Genomic DNA, 15,809 nt, shown 5'->3' on the forward strand with positions numbered 1-15,809 from the left:
CAAATTTGGCCTCCAGATACTTCCTAGCTGTGTGACCCTGGGTAAGTCACTTCACCCTGCTTGCCTCAGTTTCCTCATCTGTAAAATGAGCAGGAGAAGGAAATAGCAAACAACTCCAGTATCTTTCCAAAGAAAACCCCAAATGGGGTCACAGAGAGTCAAATGTGACTGGAACAATTCAACAATAACAACAACAGGTCATTTATTGGGGTATGTGCAAAGTTTAGGTACGCAAAATATGTAAACATATTGTGGCATATGTAAAGGAATATGACTGTACTGTAAGAAACAGTGAATATGATGGATTCAGAGAAGCACGAGAAGACATGAACGGATGCAAAGTGGAGTAAGTGGAAATAGGACGGCAATATGTACAGTGACTAGAATGATGTAAGCAGAGGGAACAGCAATAACAATCAGAACCAAGTTTAGCTACAAAGAAGAAATATGCAAAGGTACTCTCCACCACCACCCAAAGCAGGGGATTGTGGGGGTGGAAAATGGCTGATAATTATCAGACTTTTTTGATGGGTTGGTTTTACGACTCATTCTCTAGGTTCACTGCCCTAGGGTTCCAGGGGACAACATTTTAAGTAGCTGCTTTTATCTCTTGCTCCTGGGTCTCCCTTGGTGTGTCCCATATTAACAATCGGCCTGTAGACTTAGTTAGGTTTTAGCAAATCAATTTATTCAAAAGGCATAGCAAGAACAGAAGTTAGAAAAACACTTCATCACAATACCTGGGACAGCTCCTAGCATGCAAATCTGCTTGCATTTTCCACAACTTTTCCTGGTTCTAAGCTAGGTTCCCTTGGGAGAAACCTCACCCAAACTATACTATCAATTATTTTTCATAAATCTTCATCTCTATATTCAAGATCATAACCAGGCAATGGCCATTTTACCAAAATCATCAAACAGTTTTCCCCAGTTTTTTAAATTCTAAATTTCACTTGATAGTCCTGCCAGGGGTGGGGAACCTGCCGTCTTGAGGCCACATGTGACCTTCTAGGTCCTTTGGTGAGTCTTTTGACTGAGTCCAAGTTTTACAGAACAAATTATTTTATTGAGGGGTTCTCCATCCCTGGTCTATGTAAATGATGGCTATATGAGGGGGTCTGTGCCTTGGGAGCAAACTCATTACCTTGACTGGTCTTTTCACATACAAATGAGACACCCAAAGCCTCTTCTTTACAAAGTACAAATGAGTCTAGTCAAAGTAGAGGAGAAAAATGATCTCCTCTTGATAGAGGCCCTCCCTCCTAGGTGTGAATGTAGTCTGAATTAGGCTAGAATAAGCCTATCACATCTAAAAGAGTGGGAATGGAATTTCAGTAAATCCCTAGGGACCAGCAAATTTGTGTGAAAGGGGCCTCTACCCTTTCAGTGAGTAAGGGTTTCATGTAATTATACTGGGTTTTTGTCCCCTCTTTTTTGTTCTTTGTCATAAGGTATGGCTTCCCAGAAGGCATTTAGGGGAGGGACACATTGAGAAATCTGGATGGTATAAAAGCAAAATAAATCAATACACTTTTATCTTTTATAAATCTGTGGGGCAACGTGACTAATGTGGAAATATGTTTAATATGATTCTACATGTATAGCCTATATCAGATTGCATTCCATCTTGGGAAAGAGAGAGAGGGAGGGAGAAAAAAAATTGGAACTCGAAATCTTATAAAAGTAAATGTTGAAAACCAAAAAAAGTTTTAAATTTTAAAAAATAAGGTGAACGATGTAAAGGAAAAAAATGAGTGAGGGAAGTTCCTGAGGGCACAATGAAATTCTTCTCTTTGTTTCACACTCAAAGCCCCCACTCTAGTTTGAGCCTTCATCCCCTGTCCCCTAGACTGTTATCCTAACTGGCCTCTAGGCTTCAGGTTTCCCCTCTCTTCAGTCCATCCTCCACTCAGCTACCAAAAATTCTCCCCAAAGAACATGTCGGATCACGTCATTTTCCTGTTCAAAAATCACTACTGCCCCTAAGATAAAATGCATACTCCTTGTCTGAAATCTAAAATCCTTCAGAACCAGTTTTCTGCCTACTTTCCCAGGTATTTTCATGACTCCCTTCCATAACTTCCTTTCATGAGTTCTATGTTCCAGTCAAACTGACCCACTTGTTCTCTGAAGTCAGCATTCAATCTCCAGACTCCAACCCTCTGCATTATAATTTCTTCATCATTTTTAAAAGATTAGACAATTAGCAAAACAATAAATCAAGCCCTAGGTTGTGGTATTTATGATTTCTGAGGTATAAATGTTCATAATGAAAATTTAACAATCAGCTTGGTCATATGAGGGTCAGCACACCCCTGCCTTCAGACACAGCTCATGTGCCATTCCTTATGGGAAACAAATACTGAGATAATATTTGTAAAGTACCTGGCACATAGTAGGCACTATAGAAATGCTCTGGTTCACATGTTGAGGGGAAGGTTGTATCTCCCAGAGGAAACTTCCTCAGCTGATTGCAAACGGAGGTTGGGGCGGGAGAATCAGAATGGCAACTAACATCTGGGTAGCTGAAGTATTGCTGTGGGGGAAGGGCAAACTTCAAAGTGCTATTCGAATGTGAGTTATTAAATTCCTTCCCTTTATCAAAAACTCACTATGTGCAAGAATCTGTGCCGGGCACTGGGGAGATTAAAGGAAATAGATGCCCTACCTTCTCCATTCTCAGCCAAGAAGGGAGAATTTTGGTGGAAAGGAATGGGAGAGTGAAAATGGAGGTCTTGGAAGCTGAGAAAGTCAATGAACTGGGTAGGGAGGGGAAGGGGCAGGAGATAGGAAGAGCAAAAGAACATTGAATTAAATATTTCATTCACAGTTTTCATTTAAATGTTTGCTATTCTGAACTTGCCAATACCAACAAACATGAACATTTTTAAAAATCAAGAACAGAAAAAAGAGGAATACATGTGTGACTGTGAATCTTAATTATATAGTTGATTGGTTTAAGTATGTAATAAATTCAGCTCAGTTTCAAAGTTGACCCTCTTCTATTCTGTTCTTTTTTCTACATTGAAAAGAATTGAGCCTCTTTATTTTTTTCTCCTTTTTTGTGGGGGGAGAGGGGTGGAGAAGGTATCACTATGACTAAATCCACCCCTGATGAAGTGATAAAGACTTCCAATCTTGGGCTGCACAAGGCAGAGCCCACAAGAACACTCTTTTCTCCATAATCCTCCCTCAATGCTAAAAGCAGAGATCACTTCTCTATCTTTACAGCCTCAGTACCCAAAAATGGTGCCTTGCACACAGCTTAATAAATATTTGATGAATGAATTTGATAATAACTCAACTTCAAATGAAATCTTAAGGTTTGGGATGCACTTCTCTCACAACATTCACTAGGTGGCACCTGGATACCCATTTTATAGATGCAGAAACTTGAGACTCTTGGGAAGTTCGGAAAACTAGTAAACATCTAAGGTGTGATCTCCTGACTCCAAAGTCCCAACTCTTTCTGCCATCTATACTATTGATTCAGGAAGGTCTTGGAAAGCAGGATTTGCTTTTTATTTAATTTTTTTGTATGTCCCACACCTTCCATGCTTCCCTGAATATAGTATGCTCTATAAACGTTTATTGAATCAAACCAAGGTGTTTGTGTTTCCCTCAGCCCCTTCCACAATGTTCTGAACAATATGGCCATTTAATAAAGCTTGTTGAATCTCCCTCTTTTCTAAACTTCTAGAATACAATTTAGTGTTTATTATTTTGTTTCTATTTGTCCAACTTGTAGTGTTCATTCAGCTCATAGAGAAATCAGTACCTTTTTCCTATTAAAGGTATGCTTGAGAAAGAATAATTCATAAATTATTTAGCCTTACTTTATCATTCAGGACAGCTAGGTGGCACAGTGGCAAAAGTGGTAGGTCTGGAGTCTGGAAGATTCTTCTTCCTGAGTTCAAATCTGGCCTCAGACATTTACTAGCTGGCTTACCCAGGGCAAGTAATTTAACCTTACTTGCCTCTGTTTCCTCATCTGTAAAATGAGATAGAAAAGGAAATAACAAATCACTCTACTATCTTTGCCAAGAAAACCCCAAATGGTATCACAAAGAGTTGGACATGATTGAAAAATGACTAAACAACAGTTTATCGTTCAATCAAATCTATAACAATTTTTTGCCTAAATAATTTTCCTTTATTTTTATTAATTAATGACCATGAATATAAGGGAAACTGTATTTGTATTTCACAGCCATGTTTCATAAGCCTGGCATTTAGTTCTAGGAAATCAAACTCATCCAACTCTTTCCAATGGAAACTTTTGATCAGAGAATAAAGCGTGACAAACTGAGAGCCTTTTGAAAGGAAAAAGGAACAGAAGTAATTCATTGTTCTTCTGTGTTAACACATAAGCACATGTAGCACTTGGGATATTTTCATATGTCCCTCAGAAAAGCTACAGCAGATTTGAGTATTTTGTAGGTCAGCATCAACCCAAAACCAATGGCTCTTGAGTACATGCTGATTGATGTATTTACATTTTGCAGCCAGGCAGAAGATATATTACTTCGAAATAAAAAGTCATTTAATCAAACAGTATGACAAAATGACAAGAAGAGATTCTTTTCCTTACTCAAATGGGGTACAACCTCTCACAGGTTACCAACTGGGGAGAGCACACGTAATTGGGGAACATGTATGGTACACACAGATATTATGTATAGCCAGGAAATGGTAGTGAAATGGTACATTAGAATCCATGGGGCACATTCATGGAGGAATAGAGTCCCCATGTGGCCAGGTTCATTCAAGGAAGGTATGAAAAGAGAAAAGAATGACCAAGTCACACCTGTGGCTGGGGCAACTTACACACCAAATAGTGATGCAGACATCCTATGGTGATGTCACAGTACACATCCCATCTCCATTGGGCCCATCATCTCTCCTTGGCATTATGTCACCTCTGCTGGTCATCTCCCCTGGGTTCTCATTGTAACTGCTCTCTACCACCATCTGCTGGGCACTTCAGGGAATCCAGCTGCTGTCTCCTACTCCAGTTAGGTTATATATATATAACAGGAAAGTCTATCCTATCAGGAGGAACCATAGTTCTTTTCATTCATATTCAAGGTCTAAGAGTTACAATACCAGGCCCCGCAATTAGCAAAATGTTTTAGGGTAAAATGGAGTTATTCTTTTTATCTGTGCCTGGGGTTGGTTTGAAATCTATGGTCCCAGACAACAATCTGACTTAGGTTGGAAAATTTCTTTTAACTCCTCTTTCAAAGCTGATTAGGCTCTTGATTAGAACCCGAAATAAATTGGGTTCTGGCAGAAAAACGCCGCAATGTGGATGTGGAAGCTGGGGGCCTAGGTAGGCCTCCTTCTTTGATCGGTGTGCAAATGACTCTATGATTCAGAACAAAAGCTAAAAGAAAAAGGCAACCTTCGCAATCTTCCAGGTCCTTATTTTCACCTTTACTATATATATAGATACAAGCCATAATCCTCTGGTTTTTGCTGTATATTATTCTGTTCAGCGAAAAACCTCACTATCTCCCTATATACAGGGAGATATATAGATACACACACACATATACAGAGAGGGAGGGAGAGAGAGAGAGAGAGAGAGAGAGAGAGAGAGAGAGAGAGAGAGAGAGAGAGAGAGAGAGCACAAGTGAGCTAGGAGCCCAATTTATTAAATAACAAATCTTTTAGTGCCTCTCAATTAGCCAAATCACATTTCTATTGTGATTAGCTTTGCCCAAGGCTCTTTCTAGTACATATTAAAGGAGCATCCTTGCTCTCACTCTTAAAAGAGGCTCTCTGTCTAATTAGAACTGTCTTTCAGTTTTTTCTGTTCTGTCCAACTCTTTGTGACCCCATTTGGGGTTTTCTTGGCAAAGATTCTGGAGTGGTTTGCCATTTCCTACTCTAGCTCATTTTACAGATGAGGAAACTGAGGCAAATAAGGTTAAGTGACTTGCCCATGGCCACCCAGATAGTAAATGCCTGAGGCCAGATTTGAACTCAGGAAGAGGAATCTTTCTGACTCCAGGTCCAGCACTCTATCCATTGAACCACATATGTAACAGGAGAGATTAAACAGCAAATGCAATGAACGGGGACGTGAAGTTACAGAATCATACCATTTGTGCCAATGTTATGTTGATAGAGGAGAGAGAGGTTACCAGAAACAAAGTAAATGACTAGATGGTTTGACCTACCACAGAACAGGAAACAGTACATCACCCACTTTTTTCACTCCTCCAGAAGAGCTCCCAGACAGTTTTACAGCAACATGAAAGATGCATACGCTAGTGGTCAAAGAAGATTCTGACTCCAAGGAATTGGTTCATTCTGTAGAAACTTGAGAGTTCAGGTGAAGGATCCAGGAGGAATACCAAGGGAGTCTTCTCCCTCTCCTCTCCAAAGGTAAGATCAGTTTACTGACCGGACATCGCCAACCTAAAAAAACTGCACGGGCAAAGTACTGCCATTTAAAAATCACTATTTTAAATAGAGCCAGTTGTAACAAGGCTTTACGGAAGAAATTCTGGCAGATGCACCCCTCTGCTGGAGTGCTCCACAATTATATTGAGAAACAGGACATACAGCCAGTACTGGGATGGCAGTGAGGGTTATTATTTTCTTACTTTTTACCATATAAATAACTGTTTCATCAGTAACATATTCACAGCATATTCCATAAATATTCTTAATGTAGCTCTATTATACTCTAACATCCAAAATCCCAAGGCATACTTTCTATGGTTTATTTCATCACGCTCCATTTAGAATTACATCCCACTTAAGGGACTGTGGGATTAAGGCAACCTATTTTTAAAGGGAGCATTCTGTATCAAAGCAGCATGATGTAATGGATAGGAGGTTGGCCTGAGAGCCAGAAAGACGTGGGTTCAAGTCTCGTCTCTGACACCTAATGGCTATGTGACTGACCATAGGGTCACTGAATCTCTCAATGCTTCAGATAATTCAATAAGATACTAAAGTACAGAACAGACGTCCACGTCCCTTCACCTAAACCACGGAAAGCATGAGTCTAATCCAAAAAGCCTTTAAAAGTCTATATTAAATGATTGTATCAAACCAATGACTTATAAAGGAATTATAACAATGCCTGATAGACATATAATGTTGTAAGAGTTTGAACCAAGCTTTAATCTATTATTTCAATCGAGCCTCCTCCAAACATTGGTAAATTTGCATTAGATATTAACATCCCGAGGGAAACAGGCTCTATGACATTAAGTGACGACCATGATAACAAAGTTGGTTAGCTTCAGAGGAGGGATTTGAAGTCGGGTCTCTCCCCATTCCAAGGACATCATTTCTTTCCACAAGCTCAGTCTGCTTTTCTAAAGAAAAATGATTTTTTTTTAAATGGAGAAAATGCATGTTCTGATCCATGTGATGGATGACAAAGCATACTTCCAGAAGGACAAAGATGGAGCAAATTACCCACCTCCTGCCTGAGAAATAATGAATTTAAAAGTCAGAAGGAGATGTACATTTTTAGACATGGCCAACATGGGAATTTATTTGACTTGACTTTGCAAATGTTATGATTTCAGTTGAATTGGCGGGGGGGGGGTGGAAAGGAAAAAAAATGCTTGTTAATGGGGGGAGGGAACCCAAAATTTTAAATAAAGAATGTGCATAGCTATCCAGATTTCAACATAAGAGTAGGTGGGAGAAATAAATCACATCTCTTGCCTCCATACAGCTTGCCCTGCAGAACACTGGCCTTTTTTTACATAAAGGCAGATAGTAAATCTGGTAACTGCAAAAGGATTTTATAGCCAAAGACCTTGGCATCTTTCCTGGACTTTTCCATTATAAGCAGGTTCCATGAAACAGGGCGAATACATTCTGACTTTTCTCATCATTGCAAAATTCTATTACATTTCGCCCAAGTGAATTTTTACCATGATGAAATTTCACCCACACTAGGGAATTTCTATTCAGGAACATTTACTATGGGAAATGGAAAGAACAGACCAAAAATATATGCCTATAGACAAAGAAAATCCTCCATCAACTGGCCATACCTCCATCTAGTGTTTTGCTTCAAGAGTTTCTGCTTACGTAAGCTTAATAGTTTAAGCTTTTCTGGATTTGCCTCATAGCAGCAACATTACAAAGCAATAACCCTGTCACACACAAATCTACATGGGTCTGTCTGTCCTTCGGTCACTCCATTGTCCAAAGTCTGACTTTTCTCCCTGATCAGCTGCAATTATCTAGACCTCAGCACTATCACAGATTGCCACCTCTGGCTTACGCTTTCCCCTTCTATATCTACTTATGCACCTATAGGCAGCTTGGTGTCCTGCATAGAGGGCCAATCTTGGAGTCAGGAAGACCTGATTTCAGGTCTTGCCACTGATGCATATGCCGGCTATGTGATAATGAGAAAGTCATTCATGCTCTCCTATTCATCCCAAGCATCTCCCCAAGAGCATAGCTGTGATACTGATTTGCTTTGGAATTATCAAGTGCCCTATATGGATAAAACTACCAAACACGTGCATGTGTTTAAAAATTTTTAATTTAGTTAAAAAATTTCTTTTAATAACTTAAAACTGCACTGAGTTTGAGATACTCCATATATAAAAATGTATATGGAATTTACATAGGTATGTAATTGTAATATGTATGTATTTATATGTACGGGTATAAGTGTGTATGTTTTTGTATATGTATATACCCAAGACACAGACAGAAAGACAGACAGACAGACACACACACACACACATTGAGCTACAGAGATTAAGAAGCTATTAAGCCTTATCAAGTGCCAGGCACAATGCTAAACAGGGGGGATAGACATACACTCAAGAAAGTCCCTGACCTCTAGGAGATTACATCCTAATGGGGAAGACAACACAAAAAAAGAGAGGTAAAAAGGGGGAGGGAGTACTTTTTTATTGTGAACTTACTCAACATTCACCAGCATCTCAATCTACAAAAAAGGGGGAAAGAGCACTGGACTAGAAGTCTTTAGTTCAAGCCCTGGTTACAACCCTGACCATCTGCCTGGCCTTGAGTAGATGTTTTAACCCACTTTAAAAAGTCTCTCATTCTTTATCCGTAACCTCAGCAGGCTGACATCCGAATGGTGAGCTCCTTAAGCTTGTGAGAATCAAAGGAGATCACACCTGTGAAAGCACTTTGTACCTGGAAAATGCCATATGAGTCACCTCATGACTTGGAAGGTCATGACTTTGAGGTCATCTGGGGACTTCTTAAACTTTTTCCACTGGAGACCCCTTCAGCACCCGAAATTATTGTTGGCAGCTAGGTATCAAAATAGATACAGCGCCAGGCCTGGAGTCAGCAAGACTCATCTTCTTGAGTTCAAATGTGACCTCACACACTTCCTAGCTATGTGACCCTCGGCAAGCCAGACCTGACCCCGCAGGTGTTTCTAATCCGTAGGAGGAGGGAAAATACACCTCTCCACAGATAAGAGTGATACAAAGTAACACAGACGCGCTCTCAGGGGATTCCAGAAGGAAGAGGATTCTAATTCTTTCTAATTCTAAGGCCTTTCTTTGCATCCTCAGGGCTTAGCTCGGTCCTTGGCACCTAGTAAGCACCTAATCATCATGGCTGATGGGCTGAGTGATGACGTGCTTAGCGCAATGCCGGGCACACACTAGGTGCTTAATAATACATGTTAACGAATTGAATTGCTGAATTAATGTGAGAAGGGTTAGTCTGAGGCCCAGAGTTTGAACATCAACTTTCCCACGATCTGCATGACTTTGGATAAGTCACTTCACTGCCTACTGCCTCGGTTTCCTTTTCTGTACAATGACTTGAGATTCTCTGAAGCCCTAAAATCTACGACCCAAAGCCCTAGCCCCGTCTGCGTGGGAGGAGGTGGGAGGGGGTGGGAGGGAGTGGGTGGGAGTAGGAGGGTATGGGAGGGGGTGGGGTCTCGCCCTCCTCCAAACGAACTCTTCCAGTAAGGAGCTAGAAGCAACTTTGCAAGCATCCCCGAGGGGCCCAAGGGTGGGCGGGGGCGGGGAGCGGGGGAGGGCACAGGGACGCAATGCCTGCCGGGATTTGTGGTCCGCTGCCCCGCGCCTCTCCGCGCATCCCACCAGAAGAAAACTACAAGTCCTAAGAGACGTCGCGCGGTGACAGTCACGTGGGATGGGCGGAGAGCGTGCCTAAATAGTCGCGTTCGGCCATTTTGTGGGAGAAGCCGCAGCGCCGCCTCCTACTTCACGTCTCCTTCGCTTCGTGCCTCTGCCGCCACCGCCGCTCCGCCGCCTCCCTCCGCCCGCCTCCGCTTCGCTCCCCGCTCCCGCTGCCTCCCCTCCTTTATTTATCTGCCCTTCGCCCCCACAGCCTCCTGACACAGGGTCCTCCCGGGCGCGCCCCGCAGGCATTTTATCCCCTCAGCGGCCTCTCACTAATATCGCATGTCCACTATCCAGAACCTCCAATCTTTCGGTAAGTAGCGGCTCGGAGCCCCGAGGCCGCCCGCCGGGCCCCGGGCCCCCACTTCCCGTTACCCCGGCCCAGCGGGGCCGCTCGTCCCCTCACCCCCGCGGCGCCCCGGGCTTTTGTCTGCGCCCAGAAAATGGCCGACGGCGAGCGGCCCCCGGCCCGGACCCCCGCTCCAGCCCCGGCCCGCCGGCGACTCTCCGGAGCCCCGTTCCCCTGTCAGTTACCCCCGCCCCCTCCTCCGGCTGCCCCCTCCCCCACCAACCGCACCTCGCTCCGGTCCCTCGAGTCCCCCCGCCCCCCTCCCCGGTGCCGGGGCTCTGGGTTCCAAACTTGGCCGGGCCCTTGGCCCCTGTGTGACCTTGGGCAGGATTTCCTCGGGGTCCTGCGTGAGAGCCCCGGACCCCCTGCGGGGAGGGGAGTGACCCCCAAAGCCCTCTTCGAGCCCAGCAGCCGGGGCTTCCTCTCCGTGCTGAGACCTCGGACCCGAGGCCCTTCTGGCCCGTTTGGTTCGGTGAAGTCGCTGCGGGCCTGGGGGGATGGGGGGTGGTGAACCCGGTTCGGTCCGGACGCGTCTGCACCGGGCGCCTGATTACGGGGCTACCGTACATGGGGGGGGGGGGGGAATCGTGTCTGCCCCAGGTGATTCTGTCTCTAATATGTCAGCAGCCGCCGCCTCCCTCGGGGCACAGCGGGCAGGTTCCCCCACCGAGAGAAGGGGGCTCAGCCTTGGGCTCCCCGGTCTGTGTCCCTTAAAGGTGATGCCGGGCCTCGGGGCAAAAACGGCCCCGGCCCCTCCTCTGGTGGTAACTGTTTTCTGTGCTTTGGTTTTGTGTCCGCAGACCCCTTTGCTGATGCAACTAAGGGTGACGACTTACTCCCGGCAGGGACTGAGGATTACATTCATATAAGAATCCAACAACGAAACGGCAGAAAGACGCTGACTACTGTTCAGGGAATTGCGGATGATTATGACAAAAAGAAACTTGTGAAAGCTTTCAAAAAGGTACAGATAATAGATTGAACAGAAAGGGAAATACAAACAAGCCAAATAACTGGACTGTAGCTTTGTGCTCAGAACGTAAATTGTGTACAATAGTTTACTCTCAAATTTGAATAAGTGAAGTGTTGGTATAATTCCCAATTTCCAGCAAGGTGGACATGAGTTAAAATCAACATAAAAATATTCAGTTGCTGCCTTTTATCTCAGTTTGAAAAGTTAAAAAAAAAAAAACTCCTTAATTGGATTTATGTGGAAATTAATCCTTTAGTTTTTAATGTGATCAAAGGTTTTGTTTCAATTAACTTTTGAATTAGTTTGCCAGCATTTATAAACTACCATTTTTCAGCCTTCATTTAATGCAGAGCTAAAATATTTTGTTATTGTGGTGGAATTTTTTTCATTTAGTGATACTAAAAGAAGTAATTGCTTTGTGACTCATTTGTCATGATATGGATAAATTTTTCCAGAAATTTGCTTGTAATGGTACTGTGATTGAACATCCTGAATACGGTGAGGTTATCCAGCTTCAAGGTGACCAGAGAAAGAACATTTGCCAGTTCCTCCTGGAGGTAAGTGACTGCAGACAAAATAAAGCAGTGTTTAGAGTTCTTCTAAAGTTTTATTTATATATTAACAGTCAGTTACCTTCCTAAAAGTGATAGCACACCAAGTAAGTCAGCTTTACTGAGTAGTTGTAATATGGTATGTATATATAGGGGCAGAAGAATAGACTGTCCAATTCATCATTAAAATGGCCTAGCTTAATGGCCTAGCCTAACATCGTTGTTCTTTACAGAAATGTCTGGAGGTCCTATTCTCAATTGAAGTGTATGAATTTTGTAATGATTACTCTACAGATATTTCATTATAATTTTTCAGAACATTTTAGTACCAGAAATTTGATTCCCTGATTGAATATGGTTCTTTTGTTCCTAAATTTAAATTAAATGCAATAAACACACATTTAGACTCTGAAAATAATATTTTGGTGTCAAAAATAAAAGGAATTTTCTCCATAGATAACAATATTTTTCAAACCAAATGTCATAACTAAATGATAATCCTTTTCATACCTCTTAAATTTATATTGACTATTTTTAGGGAAGGGCAATTTATTCCTGAAAACAGCTTTGCTAAATTGTGTTTTGTTTTGCAGGTTGGCATTGTCAAGGAGGAGCAGCTTAAGGTTCATGGTTTCTAAAATGAGCAAAAACACATGGAGTATTTCTTGAATAGTTTTGTTCTCTAAGCCAAATTGGCTGCCTTGTGAAATGAGTCTCTGCAGTAAACGGACTTTTCTTTTATTTAATCATTCAAAGTTCCATTCACATCTGCATGATTACAGAAAACATGTCTGTAGGTTAGTAACACATAAGAAAATTGCAGTAAGATGGTAACTAAGCTCTTTATTCATCCTAACACATTTCCAATGGAAAATATTTTGTTTTGAGTGTTTATTGTTCAGTTTTACTTTTCACTTGATTTAAAATGTTTTTGTTGTGTTAAACCATGTATGTTGCAGCTTAACAATAAAAAAGCTTATTAACACTTTTGTGAGCAGTTATGCTCCCAAGTTTAAACGACCCAAGTTACAAGCACTTTTTTTTAAATATAAACTTTCTCAAATAAATGGATTCCTCCTTCAGCAAGTAGTTCTTTCCAAGAATAGTTAAACTTTATTGTGTGACATTGGAAGCTAATCAGCTGAGCACTGAAGGAAAAAGGAGCATTTTATACAATCTCAAGCTAATTTCCCCTTAATAAACATAATGGCACATTCCATGACTATTCTTTGTTTACTGACTATAAAATCCTTGGAATAAGTATGTGTAGTATATAACTGAACTGTATCTATCATCAGTGCCACAATTCAATTCCTTGTTAATTAAAAGTTGTCACCAGAATTGTGCTACTGTCATATGAAAATTAGTATCATCTTGGAATGAATCTTTGCTTTTGTATGTTTTATGGCTCATGCCTTAAAAAATAAGCCAAGAATCTTCCTTTCCTTATTCTGGTAGTCTATTCTGAAAAATAAGGAAAAGGAGGAAAGAATCAATTGAACAATGAGATAAATTGAAAAGTGTGTTGAATTGGGATGAAGTGATGGGGGATTTGTGCTACAATGCCTAGAAATGCACGTCCTCTCTACCTAGTTATTAAATTGTAATGGAGACATAATAGCCCTATGGTTTTGTCAAGCAAATTATTAATGTAGTTGCACAGTATTTAAGCAGGATAGCCAAAAGAACTGGACCCAAGTGTATAAGATACTAAATAATAAACTCTGAGGACAGGGACCTTGCTTTTGTATTCTCCATAGTGGTGTGAACATACATAGTAGGTACCTGATAAATATTCATCAAAATTAATACAGTGAGTCAATTTTGGTTTAATAGAAGGTTTTGTGAAATGTATATTATATCACATTGTGTGCCAGCTGAACCTATGTCCATAATACTCGATAAATATACTTGCCTCCTTCATGAATTCATTATGTTCACCCATGATTTTTATAAGGGGGGGGGGAGCTTTTTTGGTTTTTGTTAATGGAATAAAATATTAGAAATAAGACTTAACTATTCACTAGTTGAGTTTGGAATTTGCAATGTAGTTAAAGATCTCTTGAAAATACTAATCTGTGGAATCAACAGTCTGGTATTGTGCCATATAAATGTGATATGTCCATTTTAAATAACTCAAGAGTTGTATTTATTTTCATGTATACCATAATACACATTAGTGATCTTTGAGCTATATTTGAGGACTCCCTTTTTTGCACCTTTGTCATTCTATAGAAATGGTTTCCACGAAGACTTGTTTGGAATGAAAACAGATTTTTCTTTATTCAGATGACTAGATCTGGTTTCTGCTTTGGTTTGTTGTTTCAGGTATTTGGAGTGTTTTGATTAGAACAAAACTCATTCTCACAAGCAAGAGTCACATAGGCCCAAGTTCCAAATTTTAAATTTGATGTAAAGACTTAGTATGATGTTGGTTGCTTTTATAAGTGAAGATTCAGTCAACACAAATGATTTGCCATCCAGGTTTTTATAAGTGCTAGGTCATAAGCAGACTCCAAGGCCCAAGTTTTCTTCTACCAAATTAGTTCCCCTAATGCTCTGAACACCTAGAAGAAAGTAATAATAGTAATTGAGTTTTGGTTCACAGAAGTGTCATCTTCAACTTGGGCTTGGGAGAGTGGGAGGGAAGGGAATACCTAAAGGAATAAATTAAGGTCTCTGATTTAACTACTAGATTCCCTAAAGGGAGTAAGAATTGGTAAATAGACACAAAAATAATTACATAGAATTCAAAATTTGATAACTTGAAAAAATATAACTTTGGTGTTTATTATATATAAAAAGATCAAACTTTTACTTGCACTAGTTTGTCATAAATGATGACTGAGTAGATTGGGTTCATTGAATTAATAAGTTTAAAGAGAAACTGAGGAAGTAAAGTGAAAAAAAAAAATCTAGTCAAATGTGAAATACTCAGCTAACGTTGGTACCAAAGGATGAAGTACTAGCCAGTGGCAGATTAATGAAGAGGAGACTCTTCACCTGGCTGTCAAGTGAGGCTTTATTCATCAGTTCTTGCTTTTCCTTGAGCAAACTCTTACCAATTCCTAGATCCTTGGATAATCCTACTTGAGTTCTTAGGTCCATAATTACAAAAGGCCAACTTGCAGATAAATGTAGAGGTACTCCCACAGCCCATTGCTTCCCTGGTCTCCCAACCTTTACACATCTGTGCTTTCCTAGGTCAATACCACCACTTGGTGGCCAATATAGGGGATTGTCATGAAGTAGGTGGTAAAAGACTTTTAAGGTCCTTGAGGTACTGCCTGGTACCTCAAGCAGTTTGTCTGATGTGTATATACAAATCCCCTAAACCTGCTCCACAAATTTCTTCCCTCTAGAAAATCTTGACCCCATTCCACAGCTCTCCCTTCTTGCCACCCTACATCTTCAGGTAATGATGTTCTCACAAATGAAGCAGGGCCCCAAAGTATAAAGAACCTCCACATTCTATTTAAATCTGTTATGTCAAGCACTAGTATTAAGGTATAAGTAGTTTTATATTAAGCATGTAAATTTTGGACAACCCATGCAATTTTTGCACAAATTTAAAACGCATACTTAAATGCTCTAGAATGGTAATTCACATCCTGTTGGTCATTCTGACTACATGGGCCCTAAATTCTTAAGGTAGTGATACACTTATGTGAATAGAATTACATCTAAGAGCACTGCTAATTCAAAGAACTTGACCTGGCTTTAGGATGTAAATTACGTTAATGTAGAAGCCAGTCATCTTGAAGGGCTGGAAAGCTATGTTTTGATTTAAGTAGGCAAACGTT

At 40.9% G+C, this 15,809-nt stretch overlaps 2 protein-coding genes across 2 annotated transcripts in view; both read left to right on the forward strand.

Annotated features, from left to right (window-relative positions):
- Positions 1-10,178: 10,178 nt before the first annotated feature.
- Positions 10,179-14,294, forward strand: EIF1B (eukaryotic translation initiation factor 1B). Its single transcript, XM_069088309.1, has 4 exons — positions 10,179-10,446; positions 11,283-11,446; positions 11,911-12,012; positions 12,600-14,294. The coding sequence occupies exons 1-4, from the start codon at positions 10,416-10,418 to the stop codon at positions 12,642-12,644; spliced, it is 342 nt and encodes a 113-aa protein (XP_068944410.1). The 5' UTR covers positions 10,179-10,415; the 3' UTR covers positions 12,645-14,294.
- The window catches only part of CCK (cholecystokinin), a 282,043-nt gene continuing 277,285 nt past the window's right edge, over positions 11,052-15,809 (forward strand). Inside the window, exon 1 of the mRNA XM_069088308.1 lies at positions 11,052-11,055. The gene's annotated coding sequence lies outside the window, so the exon portion shown is untranslated. The remainder of the gene's footprint in view (positions 11,056-15,809) is intronic.

Source organism: Petaurus breviceps, unplaced genomic scaffold, assembly GCF_028583685.1.
Source record: "Petaurus breviceps papuanus isolate PSGF00001 unplaced genomic scaffold, PetGlider_PUasm1.0 185, whole genome shotgun sequence".
In the NCBI taxonomy this organism is placed as follows: domain Eukaryota; kingdom Metazoa; phylum Chordata; class Mammalia; order Diprotodontia; family Petauridae; genus Petaurus; species Petaurus breviceps.